At 32.6% G+C, this 13,140-nt stretch overlaps 2 protein-coding genes across 5 annotated transcripts; one reads left to right on the forward strand and one right to left on the reverse strand.

Annotated features, from left to right (window-relative positions):
• Positions 1-294: 294 nt before the first annotated feature.
• On the reverse strand, positions 295-4,720 carry LOC107413915 (DEAD-box ATP-dependent RNA helicase 18). 3 transcript variants are annotated; one of them, XM_016021968.4, is made up of 11 exons: positions 4,328-4,708; positions 4,002-4,238; positions 3,318-3,578; positions 2,927-3,006; positions 2,729-2,834; positions 2,519-2,632; positions 2,296-2,394; positions 2,061-2,150; positions 1,696-1,802; positions 1,487-1,630; positions 295-855 (listed from the first exon to the last, which is right to left on the reverse strand). In XM_016021968.4, exons 1-11 carry the CDS (start codon positions 4,595-4,597, stop codon positions 585-587), a joined length of 1,779 nt encoding a protein of 592 aa, XP_015877454.3. In that variant the 5' UTR covers positions 4,598-4,708; the 3' UTR covers positions 295-584. The 3 variants fall into 3 exon arrangements, with proteins under 3 accessions (XP_015877454.3, XP_060675610.1, XP_048325764.2); XM_048469807.2 differs by having other exon boundaries at positions 712-855; positions 1,561-1,630; positions 4,328-4,720; XM_060819627.1 differs by having other exon boundaries at positions 1,561-1,802; positions 4,328-4,720.
• Positions 4,721-4,856: 136 nt separating this feature from the next.
• LOC107413917 (uncharacterized) lies at positions 4,857-10,074 on the forward strand. Of its 2 annotated transcripts, XM_016021971.4 has the most exons (12): positions 4,857-5,185; positions 5,792-5,834; positions 6,158-6,211; positions 6,982-7,045; positions 7,562-7,618; positions 7,813-7,919; positions 8,009-8,047; positions 8,498-8,586; positions 8,677-8,755; positions 9,269-9,316; positions 9,490-9,596; positions 9,737-10,074. In XM_016021971.4, exons 1-11 carry the CDS (start codon positions 5,001-5,003, stop codon positions 9,568-9,570), a joined length of 846 nt encoding a protein of 281 aa, XP_015877457.3. In that variant the 5' UTR covers positions 4,857-5,000; the 3' UTR covers positions 9,571-9,596; positions 9,737-10,074. The 2 variants fall into 2 exon arrangements, with proteins under 2 accessions (XP_015877457.3, XP_060675611.1); XM_060819628.1 differs by having other exon boundaries at positions 9,490-10,074.
• Positions 10,075-13,140: the final 3,066 nt, after the last annotated feature.

Consider the following 13,140-nt stretch of genomic DNA (forward strand, 5'->3'; position numbering starts at 1 on the left):
ATTTGCTTTTAGCGAATAAAAATATATTTTCTTCAAAGATCAAATAGAATCTTATTGCCTTGGTCTACTATTTTGCTGGATTCTTACGCAGAAAATAAATTCCACAAGAAATACTCAACCATGAGAGTCGGTAACGTGAATATACATTAATATATTTTCCTCCAAATATAGCAAAAAAAATTAAAAAGGAAAGAATTAAAAAAAGGAACCAAAGATAATGGAACTTCAATATGAATTTAACTTCAATCTGAATCTTCCAGTAACAAAAAGGCATAATCCATAAACAATGTAAGATCAAAGCCAAAAAAAACGTAATATAGCTTTTTTAATTGAAAAAGATACAACATCTTTATACAATTTTCTACTCTGGTTCATCTTTTTCTAAAGTCTAAATGGTATGATATTTCTGAGGGAAAATAACAAAATTCAGAAAAGCAAATAAGTTAGAAAAGCTATTCATTCATCGACTCCATGACTAAAAAATTTCTGCACATGGCTTTCGATTCATCTTCAACTCATAAAACTCTTGACAGGCAGGACCAACATAATTAGATCACAAACTAAACAAGTATGAATTGTAAGCTTCAAAGTAACTCCTCGGTTCCTGTTAACTTTGCATATTCGCTCTCGTCAATAGCTCCCCTTTTTAGCTTTTTCAGTAGTCGGTATTCCCGTGCTAACTCATCCTGATCTTCAATTGTCTGGGCAGCACGTCTCTGTTTTGCTGTTTTCTTCCTCATGACAGTAGCCGCAGCATTTGGAGCTTTGCTGGGCTTTTGAGGTTTTGGTTCTCGCTGCTTTGCTTCTTTCTTTGCTTGCAAATTCCTCTTCCTTTGTTTCTCACGTGACTTATCCCTAAATTATCACCCTTTCATTTTAGTACCAGCTTACCATGGAAAATTCAAATTCCTATTTTCATGCAAGCTCAAGACAAACATGAAAGTTGAATTTATACTAAAATCTCAATTCGATTATGGTGCAGATACTTTCAATCATCTAGAAAATGAAACCATTCAAGAAAACGACAGAATAATGTTGCTTGGAAAAAGATTTCTTATAAGGCTATTTTGAAGATTGCAATCCACAAGGAAAACAATACAAAAAGGATTTACTTTTCATCATTTGATTAGAAGATACTTATGGATTTAAAAAAATACACAAAACATAAATTTTTCATGAAAAGTTGAGGATTTTTATTTTTTATTTTTTTCATTTTTTTCTTTCCCCAGGCTTTTTTTTTTTTTCAATGAAAAGTTGAGGATTTTTATTTTTATTTTTCATTTTTTTCTTTCCCCAGGCATTTTTTTTTTTGCATTCATGTTTTGTGTATTTTTTTTAAATCCATACAAATAAGATATAACATGTTTATCATTAAAAGCCAGGTTTTCCCCTAGCTCATGTCACCGCTTCAAACTGCCACAAGGGAATTGGCAGAGCACCTAATATTGTTGCTTCAGTAAATCAAAGAAATGGAAAGAGATCTTACTTAAACTTGATCTCCTCCAAATTGATATCTTCAACTGGGGTGAACCCTTTAGTGGAAAGTGAATGGTGCTTTACCTCAGGCATTGCTGGAAGCTGTAATAGGCCATATCCCATGGCCAATTTCCCAATTTCAAGTTCTTTCCACCTGTATTAAAACAAAAAATTAATTGCCATAGAGAGAGAGAGAGAGAGAGAGAGAGAGATAAACACCTGAAGATGTAAGAGCAGTGATGCTCTTTATAGGCTCGGACATAAGAAACAAATGCCCTAAGTCCTTTTTCCATGACATCACGATCTTTCTTTGCAGCAGACCGTATCTGAACAGGGGACAAACAAAAAATAACAGAGTGCGTGCCACACACACACACACACAAATATACAGTAAGCTCTTAAATACTTAAAAAGCAGGGCCTAGGAATCAATTAAGCACTCTTTGCGAAATAGCATCATAAAAAGCTTAATAGAAAAAAATATCAATTGGCATACACAGTCAAATTATTCAAATCAATATCCACCAAATAAGTTCAACAGGAGAAAGTATAGCTCAAGAAAGAAGCCTGAGGAATCATGCTGACCTGCGGAACAACATCAGGAGCATCATCAGAGAATTTCCTCTCTTGAAGAGGAACCCTTCTTAGATGTAGAAATTCTACATAAGCTTCCTCCTAAAATAGTGCAACCATAAAAGAAACTACCTTTATCATCATAATCAAAAGGCAAAGATTAAAATTTATTGGACTAATAAATAAAAATATAACTGCAGATGTTTTATAAAGGCATCACACCAGGAGATGGATGCAAGAACTACACCTTTGGCAACAGGAAAACAATTGCACTTCCTTGTCTACCCATACGAGCTGTTCGTCCAACTCTATGTATGAAGACATTTGGATCTTGAGGGGGATCATACTGCAAAGAGACAAAATTGGTAAACAATAGATTTCTCTTGGAAAATAGAGAAAAATTAACACTTAAAATAAAAAAGCAACTTTAAATGTTATGTTGGTCACCGTCCAGGTAGTAAATAAGTTACCTGAACTATGCAATCAACACCTGGAATGTCAAGTCCCCGCGCTGCAACATCAGTGCATAGAAGAATGCCACTTGAAAGCGATGTAAATGAAGCTAATGCTTTCTCCCTTGCAGTCTATGGAGAACAAAAATCACAATGAGCAAACAACAGTAAATTAACAACATGCCAAATTAATTTTTTGAACATGCCGGCCAAATTCTAAAACTCTACCTGCTTCATCTTCCCATGTAGAGAAATTAAAGAGAAACCTTCTAAACAGGCAAGGCGTTGAAGAACAAGGCCCCAGTAGTCAACACAGGCACAAGTCATGAAGTATCTAAAGAAGAAAATTATTTTCCAAATTTAGGTCATTTTCCCCTCAAATTAGATTGGGATCACTATCCTCTACAAGAATATCACATAACTTACATTATAATTTTTTTATCCCTGTTCTTAATAAGAAGATCAACAAGCTGTGATGGTTTCTTGTCTCCTTCACACTCCAAATACTGTAAGGATAAAGGAAGTTGTAAAAAAATTGAAGGTCAAAGTATACCATGTAAGCTACATAAAAGAGCAGAATACAATCTCAATATATGACTGACGCTCCCATGTATGCTACATAAAAGAACAGAACACAATCTCAATACATGACTGACACTCAGCAAAAACCATAGACTATTTTAACTCTTTCTTTCTCTCCACCTCAGAAAAAGGTTCTGATTTGCAAAATACACCTGCATTAGCTTTTTAAATTTCAAAACATCCACATAAGAAGTGGATTGAATACAAAGACAATTGTATACAGGAAACAGCATACCTCAAGGTGCAGGCCAGAAGGTGTTTTTGAAGAGGATGATTGTTGTAATGATGCTAAATTATTATCCGATTTTGTTTCTGCCCGAACTTCAACTCTCACAGGGTTTCTCAGTCCTGCCTTGGATAGTTCTTCAACTGCCTCAGTTTGAGTAGCTGAAAAGAGACCAGTTCTACGAAGCTTTGGTAAGCGAGATATAATGGAAGATATCTGCTTCTGAAATCCCATATCCAATAGTCTATCGGCCTCATCTAGAATCAAAATCTATAGCAACCACTTCAATTACTCATAAGCAAAAAAAAAAAAAAAAAAAAAAAAAAAAAAAACATATTCATAACAATGTAGCATATTACAATACATTTGTTTTACAAATTGGACCAACTTTATGCAAGGGTTCACTCTCTTTCGTTTGATGAAAATAGAAACTTATCTTAAACAAATCTAATTAAATTTATCACTTTACTTGCAATTACATTAACTATGATGCCTGAAAAATAAACTTGACAAAGGGTTTTAGCCAACATCATTATATCAAACAAAGGCTGGATGAAATGGAACACAATTGCATGTTCTTCACAACATAATATATTGAAATGTAAATCTATATAATTAACCCAAACTATGGATTATATGTTAAAATTGTCTTATAATATATATATATATATATATATATATTTAAAAACATACCTCTAAATTCCTAAAATCCAAACCTTCCATGCGTTCCATGATATCGTATAGCCTCCCAGGAGTGCCAATCAATAAATTAGCTCCTTCCTCCTCAATTTTCTTCACGTCTGCTTTCACTTCAGCTCCTCCGACTAAAAGCACGGACTTGAAATTCGACAACGTCGATACGAATGGCTGCGCAACGTTGTATATTTGGGAGGATAGCTCTCTTGTCGGAGAGATTACAACTCCCATTACCTGCACAAAATTTTTTTTTTTTTTTTTTTTTACTTTTTTTTTTTCTCGGCAGCCAAACAGTATTTAGGAAAACAATGGTGTAATCAAACCTGGTGAAGTTTTGGAGCAGTCGAAGCTCTGCGGAGGATCTCGACGATTGGTACCACAAAGGCTAGGGTTTTACCTGAGCCGGTGGCGGCGTCCACGGCTACATCCTTGAAGCTGCAGAGTAAGGGTATCGTCGCAGCTTGAACCGGCGTGCAGAATTCGAACCCACCTTGAGCGAGGGCTTCAAAAACCGGCTCGGAAAGTGGCGGCTTTAGGTCGGAAAAGCGCGTGTCCGTCAACGCGCCGTTGGGATTGGAAGTGCCTCCGTCCATGGCTTTACAGCAAAAAGCCTTCTTTTTCTTCCTTTTGGCGGTTGGCACTGATGAGGGTTTTGTAAACTGGTTTCAAAGAAAATGTAGTGTGATCAAACGCCTTGTCGTTCATCAGAACCCCAAAAATAGTATTTCAATAAAGATTGGGGGTGTTTTTGAAATTATAAATTTTCATATTTTACATTTCTTCGGGGTCGTATATTTTTCTGTTCGCATCGTCGTTTATTTTTTTTTCTCTCTCTCAATATCTGGACTGACTTCAAAAATTCCAAGTCGTACTCGGATACTTCCTTCTCCGCGATGCTTCTTTGCAAAGAATATTAGAGAAAATAAAAAATTTAAAATAAAAAATAAAAAACCAATGAAGATTTGAGAGAAGCTGTTTGGACTTGTTAGAGAAATAATGGTAATACGAAGCGATTCACTGATATGGCTGCTACTTCTCTCGACCATTTTACATGGAGTTTTTTTCTTGAACTCCGTCTCGGCCGTCTGTGAATTCAGTATTACTGAAGGAGACAAGCTCTACAACTTCAACTTGGCTTCTCCAATCCCCAAATTCCCTCATGGTGTCCTCAGCGAAGATGGGTACTTTCTACGCTTACTTGCATTGGTTGTGAAACTATTTTTCTTTTCATTTTTTTTTTTTTTTTTAATTTGTAATCTGAACTCTGTTGCTTAACATGGGTATTTTATCATTTTCTAGGAATTGTAATTCCATTCCTGTAATTTTCATTGTGATTCTTATAATGGGTATTCCTCATTTTTCGTCAATTTTTATCTGATACTTTGTATTTTGAATCCATGTTGGTTAATGCCCATGCTGTTTGAATATTTGTCAAATTTAATGTCATTATTTAGGGTTTGGCTCTATGCCCTGTAGTTGATTGAAACCTGCCGGTTTGGGGCTATAGTTGGTATATTAGAACAATCTGTTGGTATAAGCTTTGGTTTTGAAAATATTAGGTTGAATCATTATGATAATGTGTAGTAAATAGTGTCGTTTACTTTGAAATCATATTAATGACCCTCAATTATGTGCATATAATGCTTTAATTCGTTACAATACTTTGAACTAGTTGATAAGCAATCCAAGTTATATGATTGGATTCTATAGTATTCTTTCAGAATTAATGAGGTTGAACTCTGACTAAGCAATTACCTACTTTTGCCTTTTGAAATTCACTACCCCAGGTTTTATAAGGTGGCAGTAAACGAGACTGTACTCTGGTTTCAGGTTGGCTCCCTCAGGTCACTCTTGTTTTCCAAATGATTTTTACGTATCACTAAAATCAAGTAAAGATGGCATAACTATTTTATGCATGGGAAAATGGTCACTAACTAGCAAGCAATAAGGATATAGTTCCTGGCCTTATAAATAATTATGTCGAACTGAGACCAATTCCCTCTGAAGTCAAGTTCAAACACTGTGGTTCACTGTGCTAAAGCTGTATTTTTTTTTTCCTTTAAGAAATTGTGCTAGCTTTTTATAGTAAAAATCTTAAACTGATTATTTAAGTGACTCATAATTTTGAGTTTTTTGTTGGCTTTCTGGAGCAGCTTTGTGATGGAATGGTTTTCAATCACGATCCACCTAGATGTGTTGACTGCTGGGTAATGTTCCTCAAATTTCTTTTTAAATTATAATTGTATATTTTATATATTTTTATTTTTGATGGAGCAGGCTATATTTACGTTTGTGCATGTCTTATTGATACACTTATTCCTCATATTGCTCCATGAGAGAGAGGGTAACCTAATACGAATAGCTCCAATGGAGCTATTTGTAGTAGGTTACCCTTTCTCTCTCTCTCTCTCTCTCTCTCTCTCTCTCTCTCTCTCTGTTTTTGTGTGTATGTGTGTGTGTGTGTGTGTGTTAAGAGCAAAAGACATTAGGTGGGTTAGAGGGCATGTAAAACACAGTATTGTAAGCTTGGATAAAAATGTTTCAATGTTTTTGTGACTAATACTCTGCTATCTAACATGATGTTGAAGTGGGGAATTGGGAAGGATGGTTGTAAATGTGGTTTCCATAGCTCATGGTGCCAGCAAGCTTTGCTAGAACATTTTTGGAGCTATTATGAAGAATGTTTTGCATGATCTTATCTGTATCTACCCATTGAGCTGTGCTTGTAAGTAGAAACGTTTTTGCCGGTTTACCGGGTAGTGTTCATTTACTACCCAATATGCTTAAACTTGCATGTGACCGTTTACAAGGTTGTATCTTTACTGAATATGTTGGGCCTCAGATTAAGTGATAAAGAGTTGCAGTGAGGTTGGGCTAGATGAGAGTTGACCAATTAAAAAGGAAGATAGTCATTCGTTTTCACTTTAACAAATTTACAAGAGATCCTTCTAATTTGTTTCCTAACTCTATGTTATAGGACTGTGGGGGCCCATCCCGCTGTGGCATAACTTGTAGTGCACTTTTGGCTAGCAACATTGGAGGTAAATGTTATCTAAGTCTTCTAATTAATTTTGCAGTCTCGCCGTATAGTTGCCTGTAACTTTTGCCTGTTGATAACATTATAAAATTGTGGCTAGTTTTTTGTTTCTTTCGTATGAAAATCAGAACTACTAATATGAAATTACAAATGTGCAAAAAGAGGTACCAAAAAAGATAAAAATTCTTTCGAAACTTATGCTTAGTATTTGAAAACCCCAGCAAGCAGTAATCAAACTAAAATTTTTCCAGAAATGGTGCAAGTAGTGTGAAAGAAAAAGATAAATCTGCAATTTGTAATGTGTAACTATATCTTCTGTTCAGTTCATCTTTCAGAAATTGCTTTTTTAACTGATTCTGAGATAACCGAAGACAATATATGTCAGTTATGAATTATAATGATGTCTAAACTAGTGCTACTCTTTTATATTTTCAACAAAACCACAACTTGAGTAGGAACCTCTATCATCTACTTTGTGGCACAAATGTTGTAGCTAATTGGATCAGTACTGTGAATACAGGCTACTCTGTTTGCACGACCATTGGCCATGCCTCAAGCATTGACATTGACCTTATTGGTAAGATCCTTCATCATTCTTTGATTGTTCTTACGGAGGATAATACTTTGTTTTTTGTCTTTCGACTAATGTAGCTTTAATATGGCGTTGTTCGTGGATGCTAGTGCAGGCATTCAAGCTGTTGCTTATGCATGCTATTGTTTGAAAATCAATTTGAGAATACTCATGTCTTCTTTCTTTGTGTAATTTGGTAGATAAGAAAAATCCACACACTGGTGTCGTCGTTAAAATGTCAAACGTAGGTGTAAAGCTCAATTGTTCACTCTCTGTGTCTGTTCGTTGTGATTTAAATGGAGTTCAGGTATGTCCCTCTTATGTGTTCTGATTTCATAAGAACCTGGAAGCCTCATGTACCTGCATTATTTCTTATTATATCTTTCTGTTTTACAGGGACCATATTCATTAGAGAAAACAGGGACATGTGATTTTGTGAGTGATTCAATTCTGGAAAATAAATTTTAATTTGCCATGCTTAGCACTTAAAGTTATACTATAGTATGGTAATTAACTTACACAATTTCAATTTGTGTGTCTGGCATAGTGCATGCACATGCCAATGGTGTGCACATGAATTTGTTACCTCGAGACGAACAGTCTTTTCTTTTTTTCTTTTTTTCTTTTTTTATATTATCAATTATTGTATCTAAAAAAAAAATATATGGGTTTTTTGACTCTTCCTGTATCCCATCAAGTGAGTTGGCAATGATAAGGCTTTTTGTTCATAATTCTATGCCTTTAGTTTTTGTTCCATGGAATTTAACATTTTATTTTAATATAATCTATATTGGCAAGGCTTTGCATGCCTAGGAATAATAGTGTTTTTGTGCATAAATCATGTCTTTATAGTGTTCCAGGTTCATAATTTTATTTCTCTGATAGACTACAGCGCTAAAACATCCATCTGCCTGTGCTGAGATTGTGCATGTCCATGGAAAGGGGTGGGGCTGGTTTGGCACCTTCATTTTCATGTAAGCGTTTAATTTCGACAGTTTGATATGATTTAGAGCTAAATTTCTAATAAATCATATCGACTTACCATTGACTATTTTGGGTTTCAGAGCCATATGCATGTTTGGAGCATATCTGCTGGTTTGTACTGTTTATCGATATTTTATCCTTGGAATTCATGGTGTAGATGTAAGTTTTCTTCGTCAAGTGGAGCTTCATCTTGTTAAGCATTATGTCCATGATTTTGTCCCTCTATGTGTCTGCTAAGTTCATTTCTTTGTTCTTTTCTGCAATATTTGATATGGATTTTATCATGTATGGAAGAATTTTCTCAAGCTCTATGCATTGAGAGATGTAATAGTGGTGGTAATGGCTCTGCCAATCATAAGCATGATGAAATGTAAACAATTTGGGTAGAGAACTCAAAATGTTTCAGACAATGTTTTTTTTTTTCCGTTGTGCTATTCAGGCTTATGACCTGTTTCTAGGGATTCAACTCTTTTACCTCACTAATTATGGCTGGCCCAGTATATAATGCATCATTATATTTTGAAGTTATTAGCATATGTTGTATCTTATGACATATTATCTACATCCTAAAGAAATAAATAATTATTACTGGTATTTTGGGCAAGGACCTAATCACTTTTTCTATTGTGGGTCTTCTTTGGAGCTCTGATGTGTTATCTCTTTCTTTTCAAGGTTATTCCGAACTTGGATTTTTGGGCCACCATACCTCAAAGAATACAGGTACCTACATTTTTAATGTGAACCGTTCATTACACTGTTCCTTATTTCCCACAGCTGTGGCATATATAATATGAATCTTGCAGTAAAACGCCCTTCTCTTTTCGAGTTTTTGTTGTTATATTTATTTTTTAAGCTTGTGTATCATTGATGACTTCAAATCCTTCTTTTGGCAGAGTCTTTTTTCATCTCTAGTGAGGAGATTCAGGGGACCTTCAGAAGGTCATCGGAGCTCCTATTCTTCTGTCAACTTCTGAGCATATGTACTTCTATTTCGGACAAGGTGGGTGAGTTACACTTTGTATGATCTCTGCCCTGCCATTAACAGTTCAGCAATCAAGTGCAAATTGCATTATGCAAGTATCAACCTGCTTTCTTATGCTCATTGCTTCTATGAACCTAATTTATAGAAATATTTGGCAGGCACAACGACGTACTCGTCAACCTCACCAATCCGTTTTTTCTTTATCAGTGATATTTAATTTATTTCATGACAAATTGATACAGATTGCTGCCTTTTTTTTTTCTTTTTTTTTTTTTTTTTTTTCAATTGACATTTTATTAGCTCCCCTGTTTAGGAAATTTTGAATGTATTGATTTTAGTTTAGGCTGATGACATTTTTTTATACATAAAGTTTGATAAAACTAAGCATAAGATTTAGGTTATAATGTATTGTGACAGGAAACCTGGATTAGCATTTCCTCGAATATGTTTCTGATTGTCATAAATCAAATAAAATGCAGATAGTGGATTTTGGAAATTGGTTCGTATTTAAATATTTGTACTATATAAGGTGTGTGGGATTTTGGTATGGTTATGATTGATCAATCAAAATGCGTAGGTTGTGTTGTCATATAAAAGCAATTCAGTGGGCAGAGAGTTATTGAATCGTGTTTGCTTTGGTTTGTACAACACGTTTGAAAATAACAACCTTGAATTAGTTTATGATCAAACACCTTGAAGTAGAACTAGTTTAATATTTTTCTTTTGGGTACCAGAGTTTCAAACTGTTTTTAAAATGTGTTAACTAATCTGTTTTAGCTTTATAAGAAAAATATTTCCGTTTTTAAGTTTGAAAATAGCCTATAAAATCGTATTAAGTTTTGAAAATTTTTAAAATCCATTCTCGTTTGTTGGAAATCACAAATTCGATTCGTTTTTATTAGATTTCTATAACCAAATATGCGAATGAAGAGATAATAGAGGAATCAAAAATTTATCTCCTCCTCTTTGGTACAAATAAATATCTTTTTTTAGGTGCTTTGATATGGTAATTACTTATTACCTAATATAGAAAGGATATCACAAATGACAACCAAAATCATCTGTGATGCATGTTTAAAAAGTATCCAATCAATCGTGTTCATTGTTCAAGCAACTATTGATAACAATTCTGGGGACAAACTAGTGGTAAAAAATATTTTTTTTAGATAATAGTTGGATTCAAATATCCCACTTTCAATATATACCAAAAAATAGCAATATATACCCAAAAAAAAAAAAAGAAAAGCTATTGATAACAAATACGAACTAATCTAAACAAATTTTATGGTTGCCCATTTCTTATTTAGGTTTTATCTAAAAGGGTTAATTGCATAGTAATATTTTAAAGTTCTAGAGTTATATGAATTGAATTCTGAAATTTAGAATTTCACAAATTAAATTTTGAAATTTTAAAATTTATTATTAATCAATCAAATTAGTTAATAGCGTTATAATTTTATTGTTAGCTAATGTCAGCACTCTAATGTCATAATTTGTTTTTAAGAAAAAATATTTTTTGAAAAAATAAATTTATATTTTTTTATTTTATATTTATGATTTTTTATTTGAAAATTTGTACCAATTTCTATTTGATTTAAATTAAAATTTCAAAGAAATGAAATATTTTTGAACCTAAAATTAGACCAAAAACTAAAAATAAAAATAAAATTGGAATTTTGATCCAATAAAAATATTTTTATTACACCAAAAATTAAATAAAATAATTTTATTAGTCCAAAAATTAATATGTAATGCCCAAACCATTAAAAAAAATTACAATAAAAAAATAAAATTAAGCAAAAAAAATAATTTTTTTTAATTTGGTCTAAGAAGAAAAAGTCGGTAAATTTATCTACACTCACTTGTAAATATGGTAAATATATTTTCTTCAAAGTAAACGAATAGCAATTCTAAATTTTTTGAAAGGAATAAATATTTTTTAAAATGAATGAATTAGTATTCCTATGAAATAGATATTCGATAGACTTAAAATCTACCAATATTGTAACAGATAATCCTATGAAATAGTCATTCTATTCTTATATCTATTTCTCATACCAAATATGCTCTCACTATTCTTTTTGTTCTTCTGATATTAATTATCTTTTTTTAATATCTTTTATTTCTCTTTTTTGCTTAAATCATATATGTTCATGCTGTTAAAAAGATGTGTGTGATTCAAAAAAGGTGTTATATGTGAATTACTCTACTGAAACTGTGCAACTAAAATCTTTCTTAGAAATATAATTGTTAAAAGCTTGAAAGAAATTTTTTTTAATCTCTTTGGCAATAGTGAGATTTGAGTCGATATAGTTTTAGTTTTGGTATCAATATCTCTCTTCTTCTTCTTCTTCTTCTTCTTTTTTAATGTTTGACATCTTGTACTGTTATCTAACTTAATTAGAATTTTTATTTGATATTATATCGAAAACTCATAATTCTGGAATTATATACTCTATATTTCTTCTTTGCTAAAAAATAAAAAATAAAAAAAAAACTCTTTATTTCTTCATCTATGCTATTCATCCTTAAAATAGGTATTTGTTTTATGAGAGTTTGATAAATGAATAATAATTAATATTTTCTACGATTTATATAAGATTAATGATGTTAATTATCATTCTTTCTATATTTTATATAATTTTTTATCTTCATAGTCACAATGAAACAAATATTAACCATGATTTGAGAAAAAAAAAAAAAAACTGATTATTGTGAAAGTATGATTCAATTTGTTCTTCTTTTTGTTTTTATTTAGTAATGCCATAGACTATTATTATTTGTGTTGGAAAAAAATATTTATTTTCCAAAAATTGGAAATTGGTAATAGAAAGAGTATATATTTCTCCACATCTTTTTTATTTTTCCTTCAAATAAAGAATTTATCACCTCCAGTCAATATTAAAATTGTGGAACTATAATAGAAAGAGTAAATTAGTAAAATGACATTTTGGTAATTAAAGATTAAATAGGTGGCCAATAGCTTTTCTAATGGCTGTCTTGATTTTGATTTAAAAAAAGAAAAAGAAAAAAAGACATATGTCATCCAATAAAGCTAGAGAAGATCTAAACAAGTGGAGCTAGCACTTCTCATGTACAATTAACCTTTCTTAAAAAACATACAACAAAATTTAACTAATAAGGCAATCATTTACATTGTTATGGGTGACCATGTAGGCTGTCATTAACAGACAATCGGTCATTTTTTATAATGCCAGTCATGACACCCATCAGCCTGTATGTATCAAATAATTTTTCTTTTTATCAGTTTATAAGACAAATAGGAGCCATACAATTTTCGTACGCAAGTACAACGATGCGCCAAATATTTGCTAATTGGATTCAGGGTCCAGAGTTGCCAAGCTACTTGTAAAGCACCTTTTCTAGCCTCACCATAAAAAATACAAGACCTTACCAAGAAGAAATTTTGGATTAACATGCATGGCTTACCCAAATTGGGGGGAAGAAAAAGAAAAAGCCACCCAAACTTGGGTTGCTGTACTCCATTAGAAAATTGGGTTTTCCAAAGCAGAAGTTGGTAATTTTCCGAGTAGGAATTGTT

This window comes from Ziziphus jujuba, chromosome 8, assembly GCF_031755915.1.
Source record: "Ziziphus jujuba cultivar Dongzao chromosome 8, ASM3175591v1".
Lineage (NCBI taxonomy): Eukaryota > Viridiplantae > Streptophyta > Magnoliopsida > Rosales > Rhamnaceae > Ziziphus > Ziziphus jujuba.

Bases quoted from the DNA above. Each gene is read 5' to 3' on its own strand.
- LOC107413915 (XM_016021968.4), bottom strand. From the start codon at position 4,597: ATGGACGGAGGCACTTCCAATCCCAACGGCGCGTTGACGGACACGCGC. The intron at 2,835-2,926 runs GTAAGTTATGTG...TTTCTTCTTTAG, and splicing joins AGGGATAAAAAAATTATAAT to ATACTTCATGACTTGTGCCT. The intron at 856-1,486 runs GTAAGATCTCTT...GTGATAATTTAG, and splicing joins TTGGAGGAGATCAAGTTTAA to GGATAAGTCACGTGAGAAAC.
- LOC107413917 (XM_060819628.1), top strand. From the start codon at position 5,001: ATGGTAATACGAAGCGATTCACTGATATGGCTGCTACTTCTCTCGACC. The intron at 8,587-8,676 runs GTAAGCGTTTAA...TTTGGGTTTCAG, and splicing joins TTTGGCACCTTCATTTTCAT to AGCCATATGCATGTTTGGAG. The intron at 8,756-9,268 runs GTAAGTTTTCTT...TTTCTTTTCAAG, and splicing joins TTGGAATTCATGGTGTAGAT to GTTATTCCGAACTTGGATTT.